The sequence below is a fragment of the Adiantum capillus-veneris genome, chromosome 15, assembly GCF_014529385.1.
Source record: "Adiantum capillus-veneris isolate H3 chromosome 15, ASM1452938v2, whole genome shotgun sequence".
NCBI classification, from domain to species: Eukaryota; Viridiplantae; Streptophyta; class Polypodiopsida; order Polypodiales; family Pteridaceae; genus Adiantum; species Adiantum capillus-veneris.
This window is the reverse complement of record NC_140945.1, coordinates 66,114,949-66,138,224: the sequence shown is the minus strand read 5'-3', so window position 1 is coordinate 66,138,224 and position 23,276 is coordinate 66,114,949. Positions and strand designations below refer to the sequence as shown.

The 23,276-nt window shown below is 45.5% G+C and overlaps 3 protein-coding genes across 3 annotated transcripts; 1 reads left to right on the top strand and 2 right to left on the bottom strand.

Moving 5' to 3' along the window:
* Positions 1 to 18: 18 nt before the first annotated feature.
* LOC147440813 (uncharacterized) lies at positions 19 to 2,373 on the bottom strand. The gene has a single exon (XM_086482643.1). It carries the CDS (start codon positions 775 to 777, stop codon positions 19 to 21), a length of 759 nt encoding a protein of 252 aa, XP_086338769.1. The 5' UTR covers positions 778 to 2,373.
* Positions 2,374 to 2,559: 186 nt separating this feature from the next.
* LOC147440812 (uncharacterized) lies at positions 2,560 to 2,940 on the bottom strand. Its single transcript, XM_086483799.1, has one exon. The coding sequence runs from the start codon at positions 2,938 to 2,940 to the stop codon at positions 2,560 to 2,562; it is 381 nt and encodes a 126-aa protein (XP_086339925.1).
* A 12,309-nt stretch (positions 2,941 to 15,249) lies between these two features.
* LOC147440811 (uncharacterized) lies at positions 15,250 to 18,761 on the top strand. Its single transcript, XM_086483593.1, has one exon. It carries the CDS (start codon positions 16,692 to 16,694, stop codon positions 17,172 to 17,174), a length of 483 nt encoding a protein of 160 aa, XP_086339719.1. The 5' UTR covers positions 15,250 to 16,691; the 3' UTR covers positions 17,175 to 18,761.
* Positions 18,762 to 23,276: the final 4,515 nt, after the last annotated feature.

Here is a 23,276-nt window from a genome sequence, read left to right as displayed (position 1 = left end):
ACTCTCCACAGCCACACACTAACTCTGGAACTTCAAAGCACACCTCGACATGCTCACCAAGGCAAGGTTGCCCATCCCCTGCATAGACAAATCCACTTGACCTACCACTATTTCTGCTTCTAGCTCCTGCAAGTCATCCTCGAAAACCTGCTCTTCAATTAAGTCTGATACAGAATCAAACCATACCTCTGCCGCTAGCAAGGAATCACCATCATAAGACACAAGAGATGGTTGCTTGACTGGCCTGTTCACACAAGACATTTCTACACTTGCACTATGCTTTTCTTCGATCTTCAACTGGCTGGCAGGCAACTCGCATACATTTTTCTCAGCTTCATCTACATGAAAGACATCATAAGTTGCATACCTAGAAGACAGGGATTCTGTCTCCCACATGCTATCTGTGTCCAAACTACTGCTAGAGCTTTGAGAACTGTCAGATTCCTTTTTTGATCTTGTCAATTCTTGGACCACTGCTACCTTCCTCGTTGCTAGCTCTGGAACTGGCACCTCTTCTTTAAGATATTCTATTACCTCGTTCTCTTGAGGAAGCAAACTGGGTGGCACTTTGAATATACCCCTCTGTATCCTTTGAGGCCTGGTTGGCACTTCGTCTAGCTCTTCTATCCTGGCATCAGCTTCACGTGCTTTGATCACATTCAAATCAACAAAAAAAGGAGATTTTATCTCTTGATGCTCATTGATCTGCTTGGGATTAGGTCCACTTGCTACAATGACTGCCGACTGCAGCAATCCTGCCTCCATCTTCTTCTTCATCTTTCGACTCTTTGCTCTGGCGACTCTGACGGCTTCATCAAAAGTGCTTGGATCTTCATAATCGACTCTCTCACGAACATAGGGATGCAAGCATGGTTAAAACATTTCGAGCTTCAAATATCCCGCATTGGTTGCTTGGGTAGCAGCCGCCAAATCCCCCCAATAAGATTCAAATTTATCAACAAAAGCATCGAAATTCGCACTTACGTCCTGTTGAAAACCGTTGATTTTCGCATCTACCTCCGAAGCTGACACCACCTTTCGATACCTTTGTAAGAATTGCTCGCAAAATCCGATCCAATTATGCTTGTGCAGATCTTCTAAGCCATCGAACCAAACCTTTTCTTTTCCTCGCAGCACCAAAGGTAGAGTTTGGAGCTTTGCTTCATTGCTTGGCATCCAGAGTACTATCAGCATGAATAGCTCAAAATCGGTAAGCCAATCATCTGCATCCTCATCTCCTTTGAACACTGGCCCAAACTCCTGTTTCATCTTGACTCAAGAAAACCTTGTTAGGAAGCAATCAGTGGGTCCTCAATGGGGGCACCACAAGATGGAAATTAGGGGGAAATGGGAAAACCACCACCACATAAACTCGATGCCTCTATATAGCTTAGTGATCTCACAGCACCCCTATCCCCTAGCAAACACACATCTAGATACACAATCTGCAAACCATTACTGTCCAAGCCCGATCCCGACCATCCCCTATTGCACACACCCAGTCACAAAGCATATCATCATGGTTTCCACATTAACCCTTCAGTGCACCTTTCTCTATATATTGATCGATAACCGCAGACCTTTGCAAAAAACTCTAGCATACACTCAGATTATGCCAAGCCGACACCCACTTTTGCATACTTGATACCCACGCAAGGAATACTTACACACACACATGGTGACAAACAAATGAATATAAGAGCCAGAGGGCGAGCTTATGGTGACACTGATGCCATTAGCTTCATTTAAAGTGTGTAAGATGCATTCTTCTCCTGCAACCGACTCTCCTTCTTGCTTCGATCTGGCAGCCCTTTGTGGCCCCCTTACCTCCTCCTTACCATGCCAACACTGACGGCCAACCTCAAGCTGCGCCACCTGCGCCTTTCTCTGCAAACCTGAGCCTTCTAAGTATGGCCCCTATGGCAGGTCTCCAGAACACCACCACCTCGTGGCTTCTTCAAGCCTCCTCTTCTGCGCTCTCCCTGTCCTATATGCCACCCCATGGCCCTTGCAGCCGTGGCGGCCTTGCAACTACAGCCCCCTCCCTTAATCACGCTGCCATGCAGCGCTGCCTCGTGGCCAACTCAGGCCCGCCCTTTGCAACTCTCTCACCTATGGTCGGCCACCCTCTTCACTGGCGGCCCTTCAGGCCAGCCCTCCTCATCCCCAAGTGGCGCCACCCCGTGGCTTCTCTCCACTTGCTCCCTCTGCAGCTCTTGCCAATAGTCTGGGGGTCCTTCACACAACGCCACCCCGTGGCCTTCTACTGGATGCACCCCTGTGTCCTGCACCAGCCCGTCCCCTCAAGCCATCACTCGCGAGGCCTCTCCTTCTCTGGTAGGCCAATAGCGACCTCGCTATTGGTCGCCCTCCTCTATCAACAGGCCTCCCCCGGTCTATCAACTGTCGTGCCCCTTTTGTATTCACCTGGCGGGATTTCCTTACGCAACTGGCCATGGCCCTTTCCTTGCTTTTCATGGCACGCCACCTCAACTGGCTCTTCTCCCTCTGCATGGCGCCAACAGTAGCCACCCGTTTTTTAAAATTAAATTAAGAGCTTCACAAAGCTTTTCGGCTTGGCCCCCTTGCACACGCCATACATAGCCGACCTTCGAATGCCTCCTTCAAACGTCCGCATGCCCCAAGTTTCGACGCCCAACTCGAAAGCAAGCCACATAAAAATGAGCAAAGGCAAGACTGCCCATCTACAACATACGGGTCCGCCACGGTATAGCCTCGCTGAATAGATCCAAGCTTGAAGCGGTACGAAACTTCAAAAGACCCAACGCTTTGAGCCTTCTCAACTTCCCCGATCAGCAGTTCTAAAACTAGCCTTGACCTTCGAACATCCACATTGAGCATACATATCCTGGCAATGCTTGCCATACCTTGCATCAAATAGCCACTGAAGCACTTTGCCATTTGCCTGCAAATAGCCATGCCTGGACCTCTTGCACTTCCATAGATCGACACAGTTTGGGTGTACCAGCTTCATGAGAAATGCTCCTTATTATAAAGCTTCATGCAGGATAGAGCTTTAAAAGAGGCGACAAGGAACTCAGTGAGTGCATTTAAACTTGGTGAAGTTTTTCCGACCTTCAAAATTTTTGGCGTGTGCGAGGGGGCCAAGCCCAAAGCTTTTTAAAGCTATTAATAAAAAATAAAGGGAGCTGCAGTTGATGTAGGTGGCGGGTTGCTTGCAGAAAAGCACCGCCACTTGGAGGTTGGAAGGAGAGGGATGCCATATCGGGTAGCATGCAGAGGAGGCACTGGGGAGGAGGGTCATGGGCCAGGGGCAGGCGAGCTGAAGGTGGGAAGGAGCACTGCGAGTGGGCGGGAGCCACTACAGGATGCAAGGTGGTGGGCCTGAGCACGAGACGGCAGTGGGCCGAGGGTGGCAGGACAGAGGAGGCTAAGGGCGCCGGCCGAGTGCAAAAGAAGGCAGGTTGGAAGGTGGCAAGAGGTGACGGGCCTTGGCTAGTGGAGGGCGACCTTGGACAGTTGTTTGACAAGGACAGGGCGGGCGGCCAGTGATTGGGGGCATCAAGCCGAGAGCTGTAGCGAGCAAGGGTGGCTGCTATATCAGATTGCAGGTGAGGGGCTGCCAGAGCAAGAGCCCACGGGGCAGCCAGTATGTGGGGAAGAGGCAAAGGCAAGAAAACATAGGTTGAGGGCATGTCCAACTCAAAGGTGGCATGCTCGAACTCTCATCCGAGGTCCAAAGGTGGAAGATAGCCGAGCACAGTATCTTGCTAGTGCTTATGAAATGATTCACTCGATCCTACGCTAAAGCAGGGTGGTTTTTTTCATGGCTTTTGTCATTGCACATCCATTTTTGAAAGATTTATACCCCCTAGTCTGTGTCTATCTTTCCTTTTGCTCTTGAGAACAGTTGTTTATCGGCATATAAGCTTGTGAGAGGGCGTGGTGCATCGGTCTATGTGTTGGTTGATTTCAAAGTGCATATCTTTGGGTAAAGGTGTTCTCAAAAGGTTAGAGGTTGAAGCTGTGATTACATATTCTATGGTCTTTGAGAGCAGTCCGTGTTGATTGGGCACGGGACTATACAACAATTGTTAGCAGATTGGGTCTTTGTGTGTATGACTAGTAGGGGATAGGGGTGCTGTGAAATCACTGGGCTATATAGAGGCAGTCAGATTATGTGCTGGGTGTTTTTCCCATTTCCCCCTTTCAAACGACCAATAAGCAACCAATCTCCTTCAGACCCATCTTATAAAAACAACTCAAGTGCACTAGGTGTGCCAACATCATTATGATCAACATGATTAATGGAGTAGAACCTTGTGCGTACATCTTCACTATCATCTACCATGTCTTTCTCATCCTCATACCTTGCCCTTGATAGCATATCCGCTACCGGATTGTCTTTTCCTGCTATATGCTTGAACTCAGGACTCAAGGACTTAATGTAGGAAATCCATCTTTGCATGGCAATGTTTGGTGTTGAGCAGCTTGTAATCATTCTAATGAGTGGCAGACAATCTGTTTCCACACCCACATATGCTCCAATCAAGTACTCCTTTTCAAACTTTAGTGCTGTAACCATGCCCCACAACTCCCGTTCTACGTGTGGGTAGTTCCTTTGTCGACTACTTAGAACCTTGGCTCCAAACCTTACCACATACCTATGTCCCTCTTCGTCATCTTACCCTATTGCCCATCCAATTCCTTGTATCCACTGTCACTATTACTGGCTTTCCACACTCATAGTTTACCTTTCTTAAAGTCGATGCTTGTTGTAGCAAATCCTTTAGCTTTCTTATAGATCTTGCTTGTGCGTCTCCCCAATGAAACTTTTGATTTTTCCTTAACAAATGGTACAAAGTATCTGCTACATGTGCATAATGTGGAATCCATATAACATAAAACACACATGCACCAAGAAATCTGCGAACTTCACTCACAGATATGCATACCTCCTTCATCTTCTGAGTTGCATCAATTTTTGTTGGACAAGGTCGTCTCCCATTGAGACCACACATGTGCCCAACAATCAACACCTCCTTCAAACACAGACTTTTGTCCCAAGAGGGTAAGGTTCACCTCTTCCAGTTTGGATAGGATCTTGTCACAATCATCTATGTGTTGTGCCACAAAGTTGCGGCACCCCTTGGAATCCAAAGCTTCATCTTTATTCCTTACTTCACATCCTTTAATAGGAACATCATCAAGAAAGGGCATAGTTACTTGGGGAATAAAGTCACGTAAGACCTTATTCATACCATTCATCATATGTGCAACCAAATTGGTTGCTCCCTGTGGTAAGGTACACATCCTTAACAAACCCATAGGTGTCCTCATGGTAGTCAGATCCCTACTTTCTATTGGTAGTTGGATCTGATCATACCCTGAGTACAAATCTCCCATAGAATATATTGCCCTTCCTGCAAATGCTTCTGCAAACTCATCCACAATTGGCCCTGTACCCATATTCCTAATTGTGACTTTGTTGACCGGCTGCATATCTTGGATGAAGCGCAAAGCTCCATTCTTCTTTGGTACTATGAACCACATTTTTGAGTATGGAGCACATAAAAGCTGCAAAATACCCATCTTCATCTTCTCATTTAGTAGCTTAATTAACTTTGGTAACTGAGCCTTTGGAACTGGTATTGGCCGTAAGTTCCAAGGTACATGAGGGATGGTAAAGATCACCATAGGAGCAAAAATGGTAGGATCTACACGTCCTATCTCATGTGGCTCAAATGCAAATGCTTTTCCATGTTTAGAGAGCATCTCTTCAAAACATTCCCTTTCAACCTGTGTCAAGGAGTCCTCATTCCAAATCTTCAATTGCTTTAGAGACTCCTTTGTAAACCTGTGTCCAATCCCTTTTGGATCTCTGAGACTAGGTTGCAAAGAAGCTTGTTCCTCATCTGCCAGAGTCCAAAAGGCATGGTGACTAGATCCACAACTTATTTGTAATGTATGGCTAGTGGATAAGTAGGATGTAACCTATCACGATGTCGCACATTTGAATACATTTGACATGTTACACATGATTCCACAAAGTGGGATACATCCTTGTACATACCTTTCCACCAATACCTTTCCTTTAGCTTTGAAAAGGTTGCCCACACACCACGGTGTCCAGCCCATAGGTTCTCATGAAACTCGTGCATGACCTTTACATGACTCTGTTTGTTACATACTACCCTTTGTGGTATAGCACCCCTCTGTTTTGGATGTTTCCATAAGTAACCATCTTGCAGAAAGTACCCATATGATTTTTTGCATATCCTCTTAAACTCATGCTTTGAACAATCACCCTGTTTTGTTAAAGTACTCAAATAACCATGGTACACCAAGAAAATGTCTACCCGAGAAAGTGCTAACAGCAGGTGCATGGCAGTATGCAGGAAGGTATCACAGTTCTTGGCCAAGTGCTAGATACAACTTGTCGCAAATGTGATTGTGATGTGTATGCCAAATGTTTCTTTTAGCAGACCAAAGAGGGTTTTCAAGCTTCTCTAATAAAGGAAACTTATATATGCTACCATTGGTGGATATCTCGAGAAGCATTGTTTTGAGTGCAGATTATGTTTAGCTATGGTCTGTTGCGGCCATGGGTTCATCGGCGCCATGAGAAATGCTCCTTATTATAAAGCTTCATCCAGGACACAGCTTTAAAAGAGGCGAGAAGGAACTTCACGAGAGCATTTAAACTTGGTGAAGTTTTTCCGACCTTCAAAATTTTTGGCGTGTGTAAGGGGGCCAAGCCCAAAGCTTTTTAAAGCTATTAATAAAACAGAAAGCGAGTTGCATTTGATGCAGGTGGTGGGCTACATGAAAGAAAGCGCCTCCACTTGGAGGTTGGAAGGAGAGGGATGCCATATCGGGTAGCATGCAAAAGAGGCACTCGGGAGGAGGGTCAAGGGCTAGGGGCCGGCCAGTTGAAGGCGGGAAGGAGCACTGCCAGTGGGGGGGAGCCACTACAGGAGGCAAGGTGGTGGGCCTGAGAACAAGACGCAGTGGGCTGAGGGTGGCACGACAGAGGAGGGCCAAGGGGCGGCTGACTACAGAAGAAGACAGGTTGGAAGGTGGCAAGAGGTGACGGGCCTTGGCTAGTGGAGGGCGACCTCGGATAGTTGTTTGACAAGGACAGGGGAGCTCTAGCGAGCAGGGGTGGCTGCTATATCGGATTGCAGGTGAGGGGCTGGCCGAGCAAGAGCCCAAGAGGCAGCCAATATGTTGGGAAGAGGCGAAGGTAAGAAAGCATAGGTTGAGGGCATGTCCAACTCGAACGTGGCATGCTGGAACTCTCATCCGAGGTCCAAAGGTGGAAGATAGCCAAGCACAGTATCTTGCCAGTGCTTATCAAATGATTCGCCGGATCCTACGCTAAAGCAGGGTGGTTTTTTCATGGATTTTTTCATTGTACATCCATTTTTGAAAGATTTATACCCCCAGTCTGTGTCAATCTTTCCTTTTGCTCTTGAGACAGTTGTTTGTCGGCATATAAGCTTGTGAGAGGGCATGGTGCATCTCTCTATGTGTTGGTTGATTTGAAAGTGCATATCTTTGGGTAAAGGTGTTCTCAAAAGTTTAGAGGTTGAAGCTGTGAATACATATTCTATGGTCTTTGAGAGCAGTCCGTGTTGATTGGGTACGGGACTATACAACAGTTGTTAGCAAATTGGGTCTCTATGTGTATGATTAGTAGGGGATAGGGGTGTTGTGAAATCACGCGGCTATATAGAGGCAGTCAGATTATGTGCTGGGTGTTTTCCCATTTTCTCCTTTCCATCTTGTGGTGCCCCCACTGAGGAACCAGTGATTGCTTCCTACCGAAGTGTTCTTGAGTCAAGATGAAGCAGGAGTTTGGTCCAATGTTCAAAGAAGATGAAGATGCTCACAATTGGTTCCAGATTTTGAGCTATTTATGCTGGCAGTCTTGCAGATGCTAAGTGATGAAGCGAAGCTTCAAACTCTACCTTTGTTGCTGCAAGGTAAAACAAAAGTTTGGTTCAATGGCTTAGAAGATGTGGACAAGCAGAATACTTGATCGAATTTTGAGACCACTTTCTACAACGGTATCCAAAGGTGGTGTTGGCTTCAGAAGCAGACGCAAAGCTCAAAGGCTTACAGCAGAAAGTAAGTGCAAATTTCAATGCTTTTGTTGCTAAATTTGAAGCTTATTGGGGGGATTTCGCGTCTGCTACCCAAGCAACCAATGCAAGATACTGTAAGATGGAAAGGTTTCTTTCTTGCTTGCATCCCTATGTTCATGAGAGGGTGGACTATGAAGATCCAAGGACCTTTGATCAAGCCATCCATGTTGCCAGAGCAAAAAGTCAAAGGATGGAGCAGAATATGGAGGCAGGATTGGTACAGTCGGCAATCACGGTAGCCAGTGGCCTACGCCCAAACATATTGATGAGCATCAAGAGGTAAAATCTCCTTTTTTTCTTGATATGAATGTGATCAAATCGCGTGAAGAGGATGCCAAGGTAGAAGAGGTAGAACAAGTTCCAACCAGGTCTCAAAGGGCAGAGGGAGGCATGTTGAAGGTGCCACCCAGTTTGGTTCTTCAAGAGGACAAGGAGACAAAAGTCCTTGAAGACGAAGTGTTGGTTCTAGAGCCAGCAACGAGGAAGGTAGCAGTGGTCCAAGAATCAGAAAGATCAGAAGAGGAGTCCGACAGTTCTCATAGCTTCAGCAAAAGTTTGGATACAAATGCTACGTGGGAGACGAAATCCCGGTCTCCTAGGTATGAAACTTATTATGTTTTTTATGTGGATGAAGTGGAGAAAGGTGTATGCGAGTTTCTTGTCACCTAGCTAAAGGTCGAGGAGAAGGATAGTGCAGGTGAGGAGATGCCTTGTATGGAACTGCCAGTCGAGCAGCCCTATCAAATGTCATGTGATGGTGAGTCCCTATTGGAGGAAGAGGTATGGTTTGATTGTGCATCAAATTTAATTAAAGAGCAGGTTTTCGAGGATGACTTGCAGGAGCTACAAGCAGAAACAGAGGTATATCAAAGTGAGTTGTCTATGGTGGTGGGGAAACCTTGCCTTGGTGAGGATGTAGAGGTGTGCTTTGAAGTTTGAGAGTTTGTGTGTAGCCGTGGAGAGTTAGCTCCGGAAGATGACTCTATAGAAGCTGATACACGTGCAACCTATGAGATCAAGGCTCCATGTAGAGAGGAAGGTGCCACCAACCTTGCAGGTGATGAGGTCTTTGAAGGACTGGTTGAAGCTTTAGCAGGTCATGCTCTTGAGTATGAAAAGTTGGCCTTGGAGCCGTGTTTAGAAGGTTTGGATGCAGGGATGCAAAGGGATCAGGTTTTCTTGGCTATGCAGCAAGAGGAGACAAATGGCAGGGTCGTTCTATTTTATGTGATGCTATGGATACATGTGTTATTGGAAGTTGCTTTACAGGTATTTTTGTGTCGGTGGCGAGGGTTTTTTGACAAAACTATACCATGGAGGGTTCTGTAGTAGCAGATGACATGATAGCTGCTTATGGTACCAATGCTTCAAGTGGTCGAAAGTATGTTTATGGTTGGCGCAAAGACTTATGGATGCAGGATGAGAAAGCTCCATGCTATGAAGGGTTGGAAGGGTGGCGTGTCTATTGGCCTACAAGTGCAAAGGAAGGCTTGGATGTACATGCTTTATAGGTGGATGGCTACGACCATTATTTTGTTTTTGATCCACGTGGTGCCTACACTATGATTGGGGAAGCTTCGAGCTTTCCATTTGACCCTGGAGGGTGATGCAGTAGCAGATTCTTTTCTATCTACCTCTATCCTATCTATATAGCCACTATATATCTATTTTATATCATTCTCTCTATGCAATACTATTTTACTTAAATTGTCAGGCCAAGGGAAGGGCCAAGGGCCAGGACGGACATGCGATCAAGGGGCGCTATATTTAGGGGCTAGGATTCTATATATGGCACGGTTGGGTGGAGAGTTGCATGGTCCAGTCCCCCGTAGTCTTACACTGGTGATGGCTGAGTATGGATGTTAGTGATTGGTTGCTAGAACCTCCAATCTACCTTCAACCTAGTTGGTTGTCTCCATTCCATATCGAGTATATGGCTGGATACTCAATGGTTGAGTCATAGTTTGTCGTCAGTCGTGGAAGACTGTCTGTAAGTGGTTGGGGAAAGTACCTCACTCTTACTGCTGTTATACATCCCACGTTGGATGGGCAGCTTACAAGTATTCTATTTAGTACTAAAGGATATGCTAAGCGCATACGTTAGTAAACCGTGCTAAAGGATCTGCTAAGAGCATACGCTAGCACAATGCATTCTGAATAGGTGATTCTCTCCTTATTCTAGAATTTTCTTAGGTTAGGTTTTCAACTTTGAACACCTGTTGTGGTGGGGTTGGATACCGATAGTTTCATAAGTCAAGGACTTAGTAGGTGTGCTGACAGAGTATGTTGGCATGTAACCTTTGTTAGGGGTGAACATGTGGTTCTGTGTGTTCCAAAATGTTCAGAAGTCTGACATGAGGACACTCCCTATTCTATCTTTCAGTAGCTATGAGCTTTTCAAGATACTCACATGAGTTATCATGAGTTACCATTTAGATACGGGTGGTTGCAAAAGGACAACAATGTTGAAAATCAAGATGTTGCTCTTGGTTTCATTGAACCTCCTCACTGCACCAGGTATCGGTCATATGGACAATTGGCCCGTGTAGAGGATGCCAATAAGGAAAACATCAGTGTTCTTACGAAGATACTACCACTTGTGTTTTCGAGGACGAAAACGCTTCTCCAAGGGGGGAGTAATGTTAGGCCAAGGGCAGGGCTAAGGGCCAGGACGGACATGCGGTCAAGGGGCGCTATATTTAGGGGCTAGGAGTCTATATATGGCACGGTTGGGTGGAGAGTTGCATGGTCTAGTCCCCCGCAGTCTTACACTGCTCGTACGCAAACGGAGAGGAGCATATCTCCTACCTGAACAAACAAACAGTATTGCACTGGGAACCGTGGGTGTTGGCTTCGAAATCCAACCCCTTTGGTTAAAATCTATGTATTCAAACCCCTTGGTAAGACCCTTTGTAGAAACTGCTCAAGTAGCAGTTAACGGTAACCAACATAGTTAACCGTGTACATACTGATTGGAATCAACTTAAAAAGTTGAGTTTGTTTGCTACCGCATGGTAGATTGCGGAATTATTTCCTTGAAAGTCTAACTGGGAGAGATCAAACTGTGATCCTCAAGGCAGATCAACTGTGATCCTCAATGCCTATGGGATGATGTAGCAGTCACCCGCCGGGTCATACCCCAAAACACTATGTCCGTAGACACTCCGTAGTGCTATAGAGAGAGCAGGAAATCCACATAAGGGAACTGCCTAGCTCGTGTGGACAACCATACTGTCTCAATTGATTGCTGCATCTATACTTCCTTGTAGAGATCAGCTATTGAAGATTTTCAAAAACTCAACTTGAGTGTCGCACTGAGAACAGGTAGTGCAAAAATGACACTGTAAACATCCTGAATGACAAGACCCTTGCTTGTCCATTAACGTCGATGTATACTTCTCTGGGTAGATCTATTCACTCTTGAAAACAGTCACCCAAAGAATGCCAATAGTTGGGTGTTACCCTTGGTCTGACGCTGGCTCTTAGCCTGCGTGGCTCACAACCCTTATGCAAATTAGTGTTCAATGGACAAACCGATGAAGACTAATTTGAGTAGCAGCTTATCCATGTGCTAGCTGAGAGTTAGAGAACCTTGACTCAGACTGACTCTCTAGAAAAACACGTATCAAAAGCTTCTTAGAAGATTTTCATTATTCCCTTAAAGAGAGAAGAAGAGCATGCTGGGCTACGGAAATTTCCTTGAACGACTATGACGTGTATAGTTGATTGCCATGCGCGTGTGCATCTTATGCCTAACGTGCAGCGTATCCCATAAGTATGCAACAAGTTTCTGCTATGGCTCTCTCATTGAGAGAGGTAACAGAAAAAACACAACCACATCTTGATCTACCTGCCTTGCAGGGTCGTGATTGTATGGAAATGACTTAGCATCGGCACATTGCCTGTGAAGTAAGTCCTAGATTTGGGTTCCTTTTAGTGCTGTTGGGTGTTGATAGCAACCAACTAGCAGGTTCAACAATCCATCACTTAGTCTGTCCTTGATAGAGTTGCGAGGGTGATAGCGGAAGCATAATACATAAAGTGGTGGAATTCATGCAACCTGCTTAGCATGCCTTGCATGCAAAAACGTAAGCCCTTGGCTACTATGATGGTCTCAAGCGTGCGAACCAAAACCATAAGTGCCTTGCACAGAAGAAACTGGTAGGGATTCTGTGAGCTGACATTCCCTATTTTTCCAGTTCCCCAAACTTGTGTGCCAAAGCCCTTGATTCCAAATCAATGGCAGTATCTCGGCACAAGGGAGAAGTTGTGCTTCACGTAAAATTGCCAAAGCACTTTGCTTTGCACAATGACAGTAATTGCCAAGTAAAGTGTAAACATGGAAAAAAACAAAAACTAGAAAAACTTGAACTTGGCTAACCTGGTAGGTGTTGCTGCAACCGGTTGTCATAAAATTCCAAAGGAAAAGCTCGCGTAAAGGTGGCTCATAGCCAAATCTGCCGTGCGAGAGAGAGTTGTTGCGTATGTATATTCGCCCTCCTGTATCATATACATCCGTCGTATACGGAATGAAAGAATATGCAAAAATTTTGCCAAATCCGTCCCAAGTTTGTATGCTCATAGCATATGCCAAACATGGGGAGTCTCAATGCAAGATGCATGAATGGAAGCCTTGCTTCATAGAACTACATCTGGCCTCATTGCCTACAAATGCGATGGACGGCAGATGTCATAGCAAAGAGAATCAACCTTGTCGATCAAGTACAAAAAAATGACCTTGTCAAAATTTCATAGGGAAACGGCCTTGCCAAATTGTGCTACTGGATTGAGAATCATAACATTTCCCGATAGTGAGAAAGATAACATCTACAGCTGAGCTATCACATGTCAACAATTGTCCAATACTACTTGTTCCAAAGCAACCTTTGCTTGACGAAATTGTATATGGTGGTCAACATTGCATTCAGCTCCTAGCTGTGGATGTTAATGTTTCTATATTGCTTGCTTCTTAGCAAGCTGCAATGGCTTGGAAATGAGTATGCATCCAATTCATGGAGCCGTGCTCCCAGAAATCTTGCTTAAGTATCTGATGGGAAACAGTTACTTGAAATTATACTGACTGGTCGGTCTTGCTGAATACCGTAATTGAATATGTCACAAGCCCTGCCTAAGTTACCTTTGTATCAACAATTACCCGCGGACTCGCGTGTGGTGTCGAGGGATTGTATACTCAAGCCGTGCTTGATGTTGATCCCTCAACCAAACAATGGTTCTTTGCAAACAAAGCAATAAAAAAAAGTGAATGCTTACGGAATTCTCACAAGCCGTTCTTGTGCCTGCATGCAACAATTACATAGCATGTGTGAAAAATTTGTCAAACGAAAACAAAATCGATTGCATACCTCATTACATGAATCATCTTGCCGCAAAAGCCTTGCCGAGGACCTAAGAGATGGCCTTTCCAGTTGCTTGAAAAAGAGTTCAAAAGAGTGTGCCAAAATCCACACGTTGAAGCAAATCGTGCAATCAAAAAGCGATTCAAACTTTCTGAAATTTTGGTAATGTCGATTCAGACTTTCTGAAATTCCGCTAATTTCGATTTTTTGTGAGTCTATTCAATGCCGAAGTTGCATCGCCTGTCGACTGCCTTCTGGGTGATTGGGGGTGGGTATACCCCCTTAAGCTCCTTTGTGTTTTTTATGGAGTGGCCCCTCCCTGGCTTAGGGCGACCACCAGTGGGAAAACAAAAGGAAAAAATAAATAAAAAATAAAATAACGAGCAGCAATGGCGGCCTCTGCGCCGGTAGAAAACGAGCAAGCAGTATATAGTGCGTGCCGAATCCGGGCCTGTCACAGCAGCGCACAAGCCTTGCCTTCCTTCTGCAAACCCAACAAGGGAGATCTTGATGGTTATCATGTCGGTCGACCTCCATCTCTTCCCCAACTTGGAGATGATGCACACGGCCTGTTCCTCGGCTTCGACCTCCTCAGCCTTCACATGAAATTGCCATGAACATGCATGCCTTGCATGCAATTCCCTTTGTCCTCAAAGGCCTTCCATCCTCTCTGTCGAGCCTTGATGAAACGCCATGCAGCCATGCTGCACCGTATTCGCCACGAGAGAGAGAGAGAGAGCGAGAGAGAGATAAAAGCCAAAGAGCCATGCCTTCCTTTGCTTTCCCTCTCTGCCATGGCCTTCTTGCAGCACGACCTTGCCATGCATCCATGAAAGGACTTTGCCATGCTGCTTCTTCTTTGCCAAAAGGAGGGCGATCTTCCATGAACCGCAAAGAGAGAGAGAGATCGAGAGAGAGAGAGAGAGAGAGAACGAAGATCCATGGCCTCCATGCCTCTTTCTTCCTCCCCTTCTCCCCTAAGCTTTGATACCAGTGTAAGACTGCGGGGGACTGGACCATGCAACTCTCCACCCAACCGTGCCATATATAGACTCCTAGCCCCTAAATATAGCGCCCCTTGACCGCATGTCCGTCCTGGCCCTTGGCCCTGCCCTTGGCCTGACATAAATAATGCTATGGTTGAGCAGGAATGCTCAACAAGGGTGTGGGCAATGATGGTACACCAAGAAAATGTCGACCCAGGAAAGTGCTAATAGTAGGCGCATGGCAATATGTAGGAAGGTGTCAGGGTGCTTGGCCAAGTGCTAGATATAGCTTGTCGCAAATGCGATTGTGATGTCTATGCCAAATGTTTCTTTTAGCATACCAAAGAGGGTTTTCAAGCTTCTCTAATAAAGGAAACTTATATATACTATCTCAAGAAGCATTGTTTTGAGTGTAGGTTATGTGTATCTATGGTCTGTTGTGGCCGTGGGTTCATCGGCGCCATGAGAAATGCTCCTTATTATAAAGCTTCATGCAGGGAAGAGCTTTAAAAGAGGCGACAAGGAACTCAGCGAGCGCATTTGAACTTGGTAAAGTTTTTCCGACCTTCAAAATTTTTGGTGTGTGCAAGGGGGCCAAGTCCAAAGCCTTTTAAATCTATTAATAAAAACGAAAGCGAGCTGCATTTGATGCAGGTGGCGCGCTGCTTGAAGGAAAGCGCCGCCACTTGGAGGTTGGAAGGAGAGGGATGCCATATCGGGTAGCATGCAGAGGAGGCACTCGGGAGGAGGGTCAGGGGCCACGGGCCGGCCAGTTGAAGGCCGAAAGGAGTGCTGCCAATGGGGGGGAGCTGCTAGAGGAGCCAAGGTGGTGGGCTTGAGCACGAGACGGCAGTGGGCTGAGGGTGGTAGGACAGAGGAGGGCCAAGGGGCGTCCGACTCCACAAGAAGGCAGGTTGGAAGGTGGCAAGGGGTGACGGGCCTTGGCTAGTGGAGGGGGAGCTCGGGCAGTTGTTTGACAAGGACACGGCGAGCCGCGAGTGATTGGGGGCATCAACCTAGGAGTTGTAGCAAGGAGGGGTGGCTGCTATATCGGAATGCATGTGAGGGGCTGGCCGAGCAAGAGCCCACGGGGCAGCTAGTATGTTGGGAAGAGGCGAAGGCACGAAAGCATATGTTTAGGGCATGTCCAACTCGAAGGTGGCATGCTCGAACTCTCATCTGAGGTCCAAAGGTGGAAGATAGCCGAGCACAGTATCTTGCCAGTGCTTATCAAATGATTCGCTAGATCCTACGTTAAAGTAGGGTTGTTTTTTCATGGCTTTTGTCATTGTACATCCATTTTTGAAAGATTTATACCCCCCTAGTCTGTGTCAATCTTTCCTTTTGCTCTTGAGAACAGTTGTTTGTTGGCATATAAGCTTGTTAGAGGGTGTGGTGCATTGGTCTATGTGTTGGTTGATTTTCAAGTGCATAGCTTTGGGTAAAGGTGTTCTCAAAAGGTTAGAGGTTGAAGCTGTGATTACATAATCTATGGTCTTTGAGAGCAGTCCGTGATGATTGAGCACAGGACTATACAACAGTTGTTAGCAGATTGGGTCTCTGTGTGTATGACTAGTAGGGGATAGGGGTGTTGTGAAATCACTAGGTTATATAGAGGCAGTCAGATTATGTTTTGGGTGTCTTTCCATTTTCCCCTTTCCATCTTGTGGTGCCCCCACTGAGGAACCACTGATTGCTTCCTACCAAAGTGTTCGTGAGTAAAGATGAAGCAGGAGTTTGGTCCAGTGTTCAAAGGAGATGAAGATGCTGACGAATAAATTGCAGATTTTGAGCTATTTATGCTGGCAGTCTTGCAGATGTCAAGTGATGAAGCGAAGATCCAAACTCTACCTTTGATGCTGCGAGGTAAAGCAAAAGTTTGGTTCGGTGGTTTAGAAGATGTGCAGAAGCAGAACTCGATCGAATTTTGAGAGCACTTTCTACAACGATATCAAAAGGTGGTGTCGGCTTCAGAAGCAGATGCAAAGCTCAAAGACTTGCAGCAATAAGTTAGTGCAAATTTCGATGCTTTTGTTGCTAAATTTGAAGCTTATTAGGGGGATTTTGTGGTTGCTACCCAAGCAACCAATGCGGGATACTTTAAGCCAGAAAGGTTTCTTTCTTGCTTGCATCTCTATGTTCGTGAGAGGGTGGACTATGAGGACCCAAGGACCTTTGATGAAGCCGTCCAAGTTGCCAGAGCAAAGAGTTGAAAGATGAAGAAGAAGACGGAGGCAAGATTGCTACAGTCGGCAATCATGGTAGCCAGTGGGCCTAGGCCCAAACATATTGATGAGCATCAAGAGGTAAAAGATCCTTTTTTATTTGATATGAATGTGATCAAAGCGCGTGAAGAGGATGCGAGGGTAGAAGAGGTAGAAAAATTTCCAACCAGGTCTCAAAGGGTACAACAAGGCATATTCAGGGTGCCACCCAGTTTACTTCTTCAAGAGGACGAGGGGACAAAAGTCCTTGAAGACGAAGTGTTGGTTCTAGATCCAACAACGAGGAAGGTAGCAATGGTCCAAGAATCAGCAAGATCAGAAGAGGAGTCTGACAGTTCTCATAGTTCCAGTAGAAGTTTGGATACAGATGCTACGTGGGAGACAGAATCCCGGTTTTCTAGGTATGAACTTATGATGTTTTTAATGTGGATGAAGTGGAGAAAGGTGTATGTGAGTTGCCTGTCAGCCAGTTGAAGGTCGAGGAGAAGCATAGTGCAGGTGAGGAGATGCCTTGTATGAATCTGCCAGTCAAGCAGCCCTATGAAATGTCGTGCGATGGTGAGTCCTTATTGGAGGAAGAGGTATGGTTTGATTGTGCATCAGAATTAATTAAAGAGCAGGTTTTTGAGGATGACTTGCAGGAGCTAGAAGCAGAAACAGAGATATGTCAAAGTGATTTGACTATGTAGGGGGTGGGGCAACCTTGCCTTGGTGAGCATTAGAGGTGTGCTTTGAAGTTTCAGATTTTGTGTGTAGCCATGGAGAGTTAGCTCCACAAAAATGTCGATCCAGGAAAGTGCTAACAGCAGGTGCATGGCAGTATGCAAGAAGGTGTTAGAGTGCTTGGCCAAGTGCTAGATACAGCTTGCTGCAAATGCGATTGTGATGTGTATGCCAAATGTTTCTTTTAGCAGACCAAAGAGGGTTTTCAAGCTTCTCTATTAAAGGAAACTTATATATGCTACCATCGGTGGATATCTGGGGAAGCATTGTTTTGAGTGTAGGTTATGTTTAGCTATGGTCTGTTGCGGCTGTGGGTTCATCGGTGCCATGAGAAATGCTCCTTATTATAAAGCTTCATGCAGGGCAAAGCTTTAAAAGAGGCGACAAGGAACTCAACGAGCGCATTTAAACTTGGTGAAGTTTTTCCGACCTTCAAAATTTTTGTCGTGTGCAAGGGGGCCAAACCCAAAGCTTTTTAAAGCTATTAATAAAAAATAAAGGGAGCTGCAGTTGATGTAGGTGGCGGGCTGCTTGAAGGAAAGCGCCGCCACTTGGAGGTTGAAAGGAGAGGGATAGGACGCAGAGGAGGAACTCGGGAGGAGGGTCAGGGGCCAGGGGCCGGCCTGTTGAAGGCAGGAAGGAGCGCTGCCAGTAGGGGGGATCCGCTACAGGAGGCAAGGTGGTGGGCCTGAGCTCGAGACGGCAGTGGGCCGAGGGTGGGAGGACAGAGGATGGCCAAGGGGTGGCCGACTGCAGAAGAAGGCAGGTTGGAAGGTGGCAGGAGGTGACGAGCCTTGGCTAGTGGAGGGCGACCTTGGGCATTTGTTTAACAAGGACAGGGCAGGCCGCCAGTGATTGGGGGCATCAACCCGGGAGCTGTAGCGAGCAGGGGTGGCTGCTATATTGGATTGTAGGTGAGGGGCTGGCGGAGCAAGAGCCCACGGGGCAGCTAGTATGTTGGGAAGAGGCGAAGGCAAGAAAGCATAGGTTGAGGGCATGTCCAACTCGAAGGTGGCATGCTCAAAATCTCATCCAAGGTCCAAAGGTGAAAGATAGCTGAGCATAGTATCTTGCCAGTGCTTATCAAATGATTCGCTGGATCCTACGCTAAAGCAGGGTGGTTTTTTTGTGGATTTTTTCATTGTACATCCATTTTTGAAAGATTTATATCCCCCCAGTCTGTGTCAATCTTTCCTTTTGCTCTTCACAACAATTTTTTGTCGGCATATAAGCTTGTGAGAGGACATGGTGCATTGGTCTATGTGTTGGTTGATTTCGAAGTGCATATCTTTGGGTAACGGTGTTCTCAAAAGTTTAGAGGTTGAAGCTGTGATTACATATTCTATGGTCTTTGAGAGCAGTCCGTGTTGATTGGGCATGGGACTATACAACAGTTGCTAGCAGATTGGGTCTCTGTGTGTATGATTAGAAGGGGATATGGGTGTTGTGAAATCACTAGGCTATATAGAGGGAGTCAGATTATGTGGGTGGTTTTACCATTTCCCCCTTTCCAACGACCAATAAGCAACCGATCTCGTTCATACCCATCTTATAAAAACAACTCAAGTGCACTAGGTGTGCCAACATCATTATGATCAACATGATTAATGGTAGCATCCTATGACATCCTCATGATGCTCTCTGTCTTCCACCTATATTACCTGTGCCAATAAGCTTTCTCTTTCAGATTGCGGGCGAATGGTTTCAACAAGAGTTTGCCTCTTCCTCTTGATGATATCAATGATTTCCTCGTGAAACTCGCGCTTGGCTATGCCAAGGACCTCCCCCAAGGTAAACTCTATTTTGCTATTCAAAATTCTTTCTTTTAGAAATTTCTTTAAGTCTGTAGCAGCCTCAATATCAGATTGTAACTTATAAGTTGGAGTTTTAGGCTTACCTTTTGATGACTCCTTTTTCCTCCCAGTTGTACTTTCTTCCATAGTCGCTTCAGATGGGGTTGCTTCCTCTGTCGGAGGCAGTCGAGAAAGTGTTGTGTTGCTTCTTCTAGTAATTCTTTTTTATGGTCCTTCGTCACCACTCTCTTGCCTGCGCGTTTCTTCCACAAATACTTCGTTGTTTTGACATTTTGCAATATAGGCATGCATTGACAAGGAGTCCACAGGGTCATTCCATCCTGTTTCTAGACGGATACAATAACCTGCTTCATGTAGGACTTCTCTTGTAAGCTTCCCTTTCCTTGCTAGCTCCATAGCACTTGGCCACAACTTACCATTTTCTTCAAAACTCCTCAATGGTTCAATCTTGATTGTATAAGTAGATGCCTTGGATGCAGAGATGGCATGGGTAGTGGCCATATCCTCTACCAGACTGTGCATTCCTCCTTTCCCAAAGTTAGTCCTCAAGGGTAAACCTGTCTCCCTTAAGTGAATCTTCCCATCCTTGAAGAAGACAAGATCTTTTTGCAAAGCTTCACTGAAGCTGTCACATTCTCTCCTAGCATGCTCTGTGCTATCACACCATATGTACCTATGAACAAAACCTTCTTTAGGTTGTTGTTTTTTCCTTGAAGATGGTGTCAATGGTTGCCCCTTCTCTTCAAGCTTTGTGAGTTTTACTTTTAAATCCCTCATACCTTTCACAAGCTCATCTATTACAGCGTCATCAACTTTTGGAACTATAAAAGAAGAAGGCTTTACCATCTTTTCAGAAGCTGTGGAGGTAGACGGTGCACTACCAACAACCATCTCATCCCATCTCCTTTGGCGCTTGGCAAGTAATGAAACATCATATTCAACTTCGTTCCAATTTGTCTTCAGTCCGTGCTCAACATCTTTGTCCTCAAGAAGTAGCTCCAATTGCTCCTGGAGCTCCTTTCCTGTTGCTTGTAAGAAGAGCTCTGTCTTTTTTGAGTCGAGTGTGGCCTTCTCTATCCTTGTGATTTGAGCATATCGTTGCTCAAACTCCCTGAGTAGCTCTGTTGGAGAGAGCCCCTCCTTCGGCTTGGCTACCCACTCCAGGAAAGTTCTCTTTGTTACTCTCTCAGAGTCCTCCATGAAACACTCCTCCTTCATTGCTAGCTCGATCTCCTCCCAATTTCTTCAATGCTCATTCCTGATTCCTCTCACATGCTCTCTAACCTCGGGAGTAAAAACAAGATCAAAGTTTTGGAGCATCTCATCTTCTGGCACATGATGCAACTCCATCTCCTTTACATAGCCAGGAAGATACTTTGTCACATCTTTCCCATTAAACTGATCCATTTTGTGCACCACTGCTTGAATAGCTTTGGTTGCTGACAGTTCTCGTCTTTCTATAGCATGCTGTTGTTGCATAAACAAGGCAAATGCTTGAAAAATTTTCATTGTAGCGAGATCAAAAGGCATACCTTGCTACTACGGATGATAATCACCCATGGTTGAAGTAGCTTGTAGATCCCCACTAACTCACCCTAACAAACTTTGCATCGGGTTCACCAAAAAGATTGTCAAAGAGTTGGCGGTCTTGCCAAGAAGGCACCGGGCCTCTAGCTGTGAGGGTTTGTGGGGAGACTATGAAGGCTTTCACTTAAGCAAGCTTAGTGTTTGTAGCAAATACATTGTGTGTATCCATTGGAATCTTACACGCAGACACACACATACGGGCACAAGAAACCCTCAGAACAAAACAAAGATGAAAACATCAAGGCTTTGACCGTATCTAATCAAAGGTAAGATGAAATGGTTCACGGATGCATTTATAGAAGCAAGTCGTGCTCCAAATAGATTGTGAATGGTTCTTTGAAACTCTAACTTAGTGCTTACAAAGATGTAGATGTTTTGCCTAGTGATAGGCGTGAGCCGTGTGTAGAAGTCTTCTTGGTTCATAGTAATATTAAGAAAGCAAGACTCAACCCCTAGAGGAGAATAAATATGTGCACATTGAAAGAATTAGAGTAGTCTAAGAGTGGCAAAATAAGAGGACGTGGAGAAAGAAGAATTTCTCGCAGTTTTTTCGGCCCAAAGAGTAACACAATTCTCTGTTGGAAGTGGATTTTACATCTAATACAAACGTCAATCTTAATGTTTTGCCCAAAGTGAAAGGGTTGAAAGGTTACACTATTGGGATTATTCATCTAAGAAAGTTTGTCAAACAATGGAGGAAAGAGATAATAGATAAGTGCAAGGGTTGAAAGGTTACACCATTGGGATTATCCATCTAAGAAAGTTTAGAAAGCAGTCAAACAATGGAGGAAAGAGATTAGAGAGACAACCAACACACAAATACCCACACAAGCTCAAGCCAAAGAAGTGAAGCACACCTCAAGACTTCGTGGTATTGTAGCCAACTTGATGAAGTAGAAGACGCGTAGTAGTACCCAAAACAGTTTACAAGCCACCAACAATGCGTCTTTATTGATGAAAGAAAGTTACATAGAGTGTATGAGTATTACAAGTGAGGAGATAAAAGGTTTGAGGCATGAAGTAGCAATCTCACGATGTGTTGGGCTGAAATTGAGAGAAAGTTTCACTCAAGGAGATGGCTAGGAGGTTGGGTGATGGCTTGATAGAGTGGCTTGATTATTGGGATTGCTTGAGCGCTTGATTGCTTGATGGTTTGCTTCATGCCCAAGTGAGGGGCAAGAGGCTCTATTTATAGGTGAAGTTGCCCCTTGAAGAAGATATTTGCTTAGAAATATCCAGGGGATATTTGTGACAAATGTTGTCTTTTCAAAATATCTTGAAATTATTTTCAAAGTTTCTAGATCTTTCTCTTCAAGAAATATCTAGAGGTTCTTCTATATCTTTCTCCAAATATCTGCTCCTTTCCGCCACATGGCAAGGGTTAAGCTTCCAAGAGTTGTTGAGCTACGGTGGGAACATGTGCATACAGTAGCTTCATAAAAAATTAAGAGAGAGCTTGGCATACATCATGGATGACATCAAAAAAACTCGTAACCACTTTTCTAAGGGATTTTTTAGGTTCCATAATCACTCCAAAGTGCATCTACTATGTGTAGAATGACACCTCATGGGGTATACTATAACTAAGGCCACTTTTGGCCATGCTACACATGTCATATGCCACCTAGGATGCCTACTAGATAGGAGGTATGTTTTATAGGCTCATTTCATCATGGCTCCAAGAAGAGGTTCACAAAGAAGTCCGGGATCATAAAACGAAGCCCATTCTCAACAAAAGTGACACATCAGACTTCGACTAGCTTTTTGCATGCTAATTCGAAAATGCATATACTTATGTACACTTAAGGCATACACATAAAATCCATAATATTGTAGGGCTTAGCTTCCATTGCCACTATGCACATGCCACGGCACAACAACGTGCATCGACCCTTCATAAAATGCGGGTGCGAGCACGTAGGTCTAGGATAATCTTGCCGAGACAATAATGTCATGTATTTTGACCACGCATTATGACTGATTCTCCACCAACTCATATGTTTCTTTCCCACCCCATCTCTCAAGAAAATGAAAATTTCCTTCCTTAGTTGGGTGGAAAAGGAGACATAAGAGGTCATTATGGCCCTCTTGCTACATTTTTTCTACAGACAAAAACTCAAAGAAGCAATTTCACACTCTGTATTGTCTAACCAAGCCCCTCCTACTCATAAGCCCAACACTGAGGTGGATGGTTTTATACAGGCAATTGTATTTGCAAGAAAAAAGCCACAAGAAGCCCATCCACACAATAAAGCAAGAGGTGATGGTGGCCAAGGCAGTCATGGGCGTGGTCGTAACCACACACCACAATGGACCTACTTATCATCAAATCGGTGGGCTGACTCATCACCGACAATCTCATTTGGGAGCAGACGCTCACCTTTCGCAACTCCTACCTTTCCCCTCACTCCACTAACCCCCCCCCCCCCCCCCCCCCCCCCCCCCCCCCCCC

Bases quoted from the DNA above. Each gene is read 5' to 3' on its own strand.
- LOC147440813 (XM_086482643.1), bottom strand. From the start codon at position 777: ATGAAGAAGAAGATGGAGGCAGGATTGCTGCAGTCGGCAGTCATTGTA.
- LOC147440812 (XM_086483799.1), bottom strand. From the start codon at position 2,940: ATGGCTATTTGCAGGCAAATGGCAAAGTGCTTCAGTGGCTATTTGATG.
- LOC147440811 (XM_086483593.1), top strand. From the start codon at position 16,692: ATGAAGAAGAAGACGGAGGCAAGATTGCTACAGTCGGCAATCATGGTA.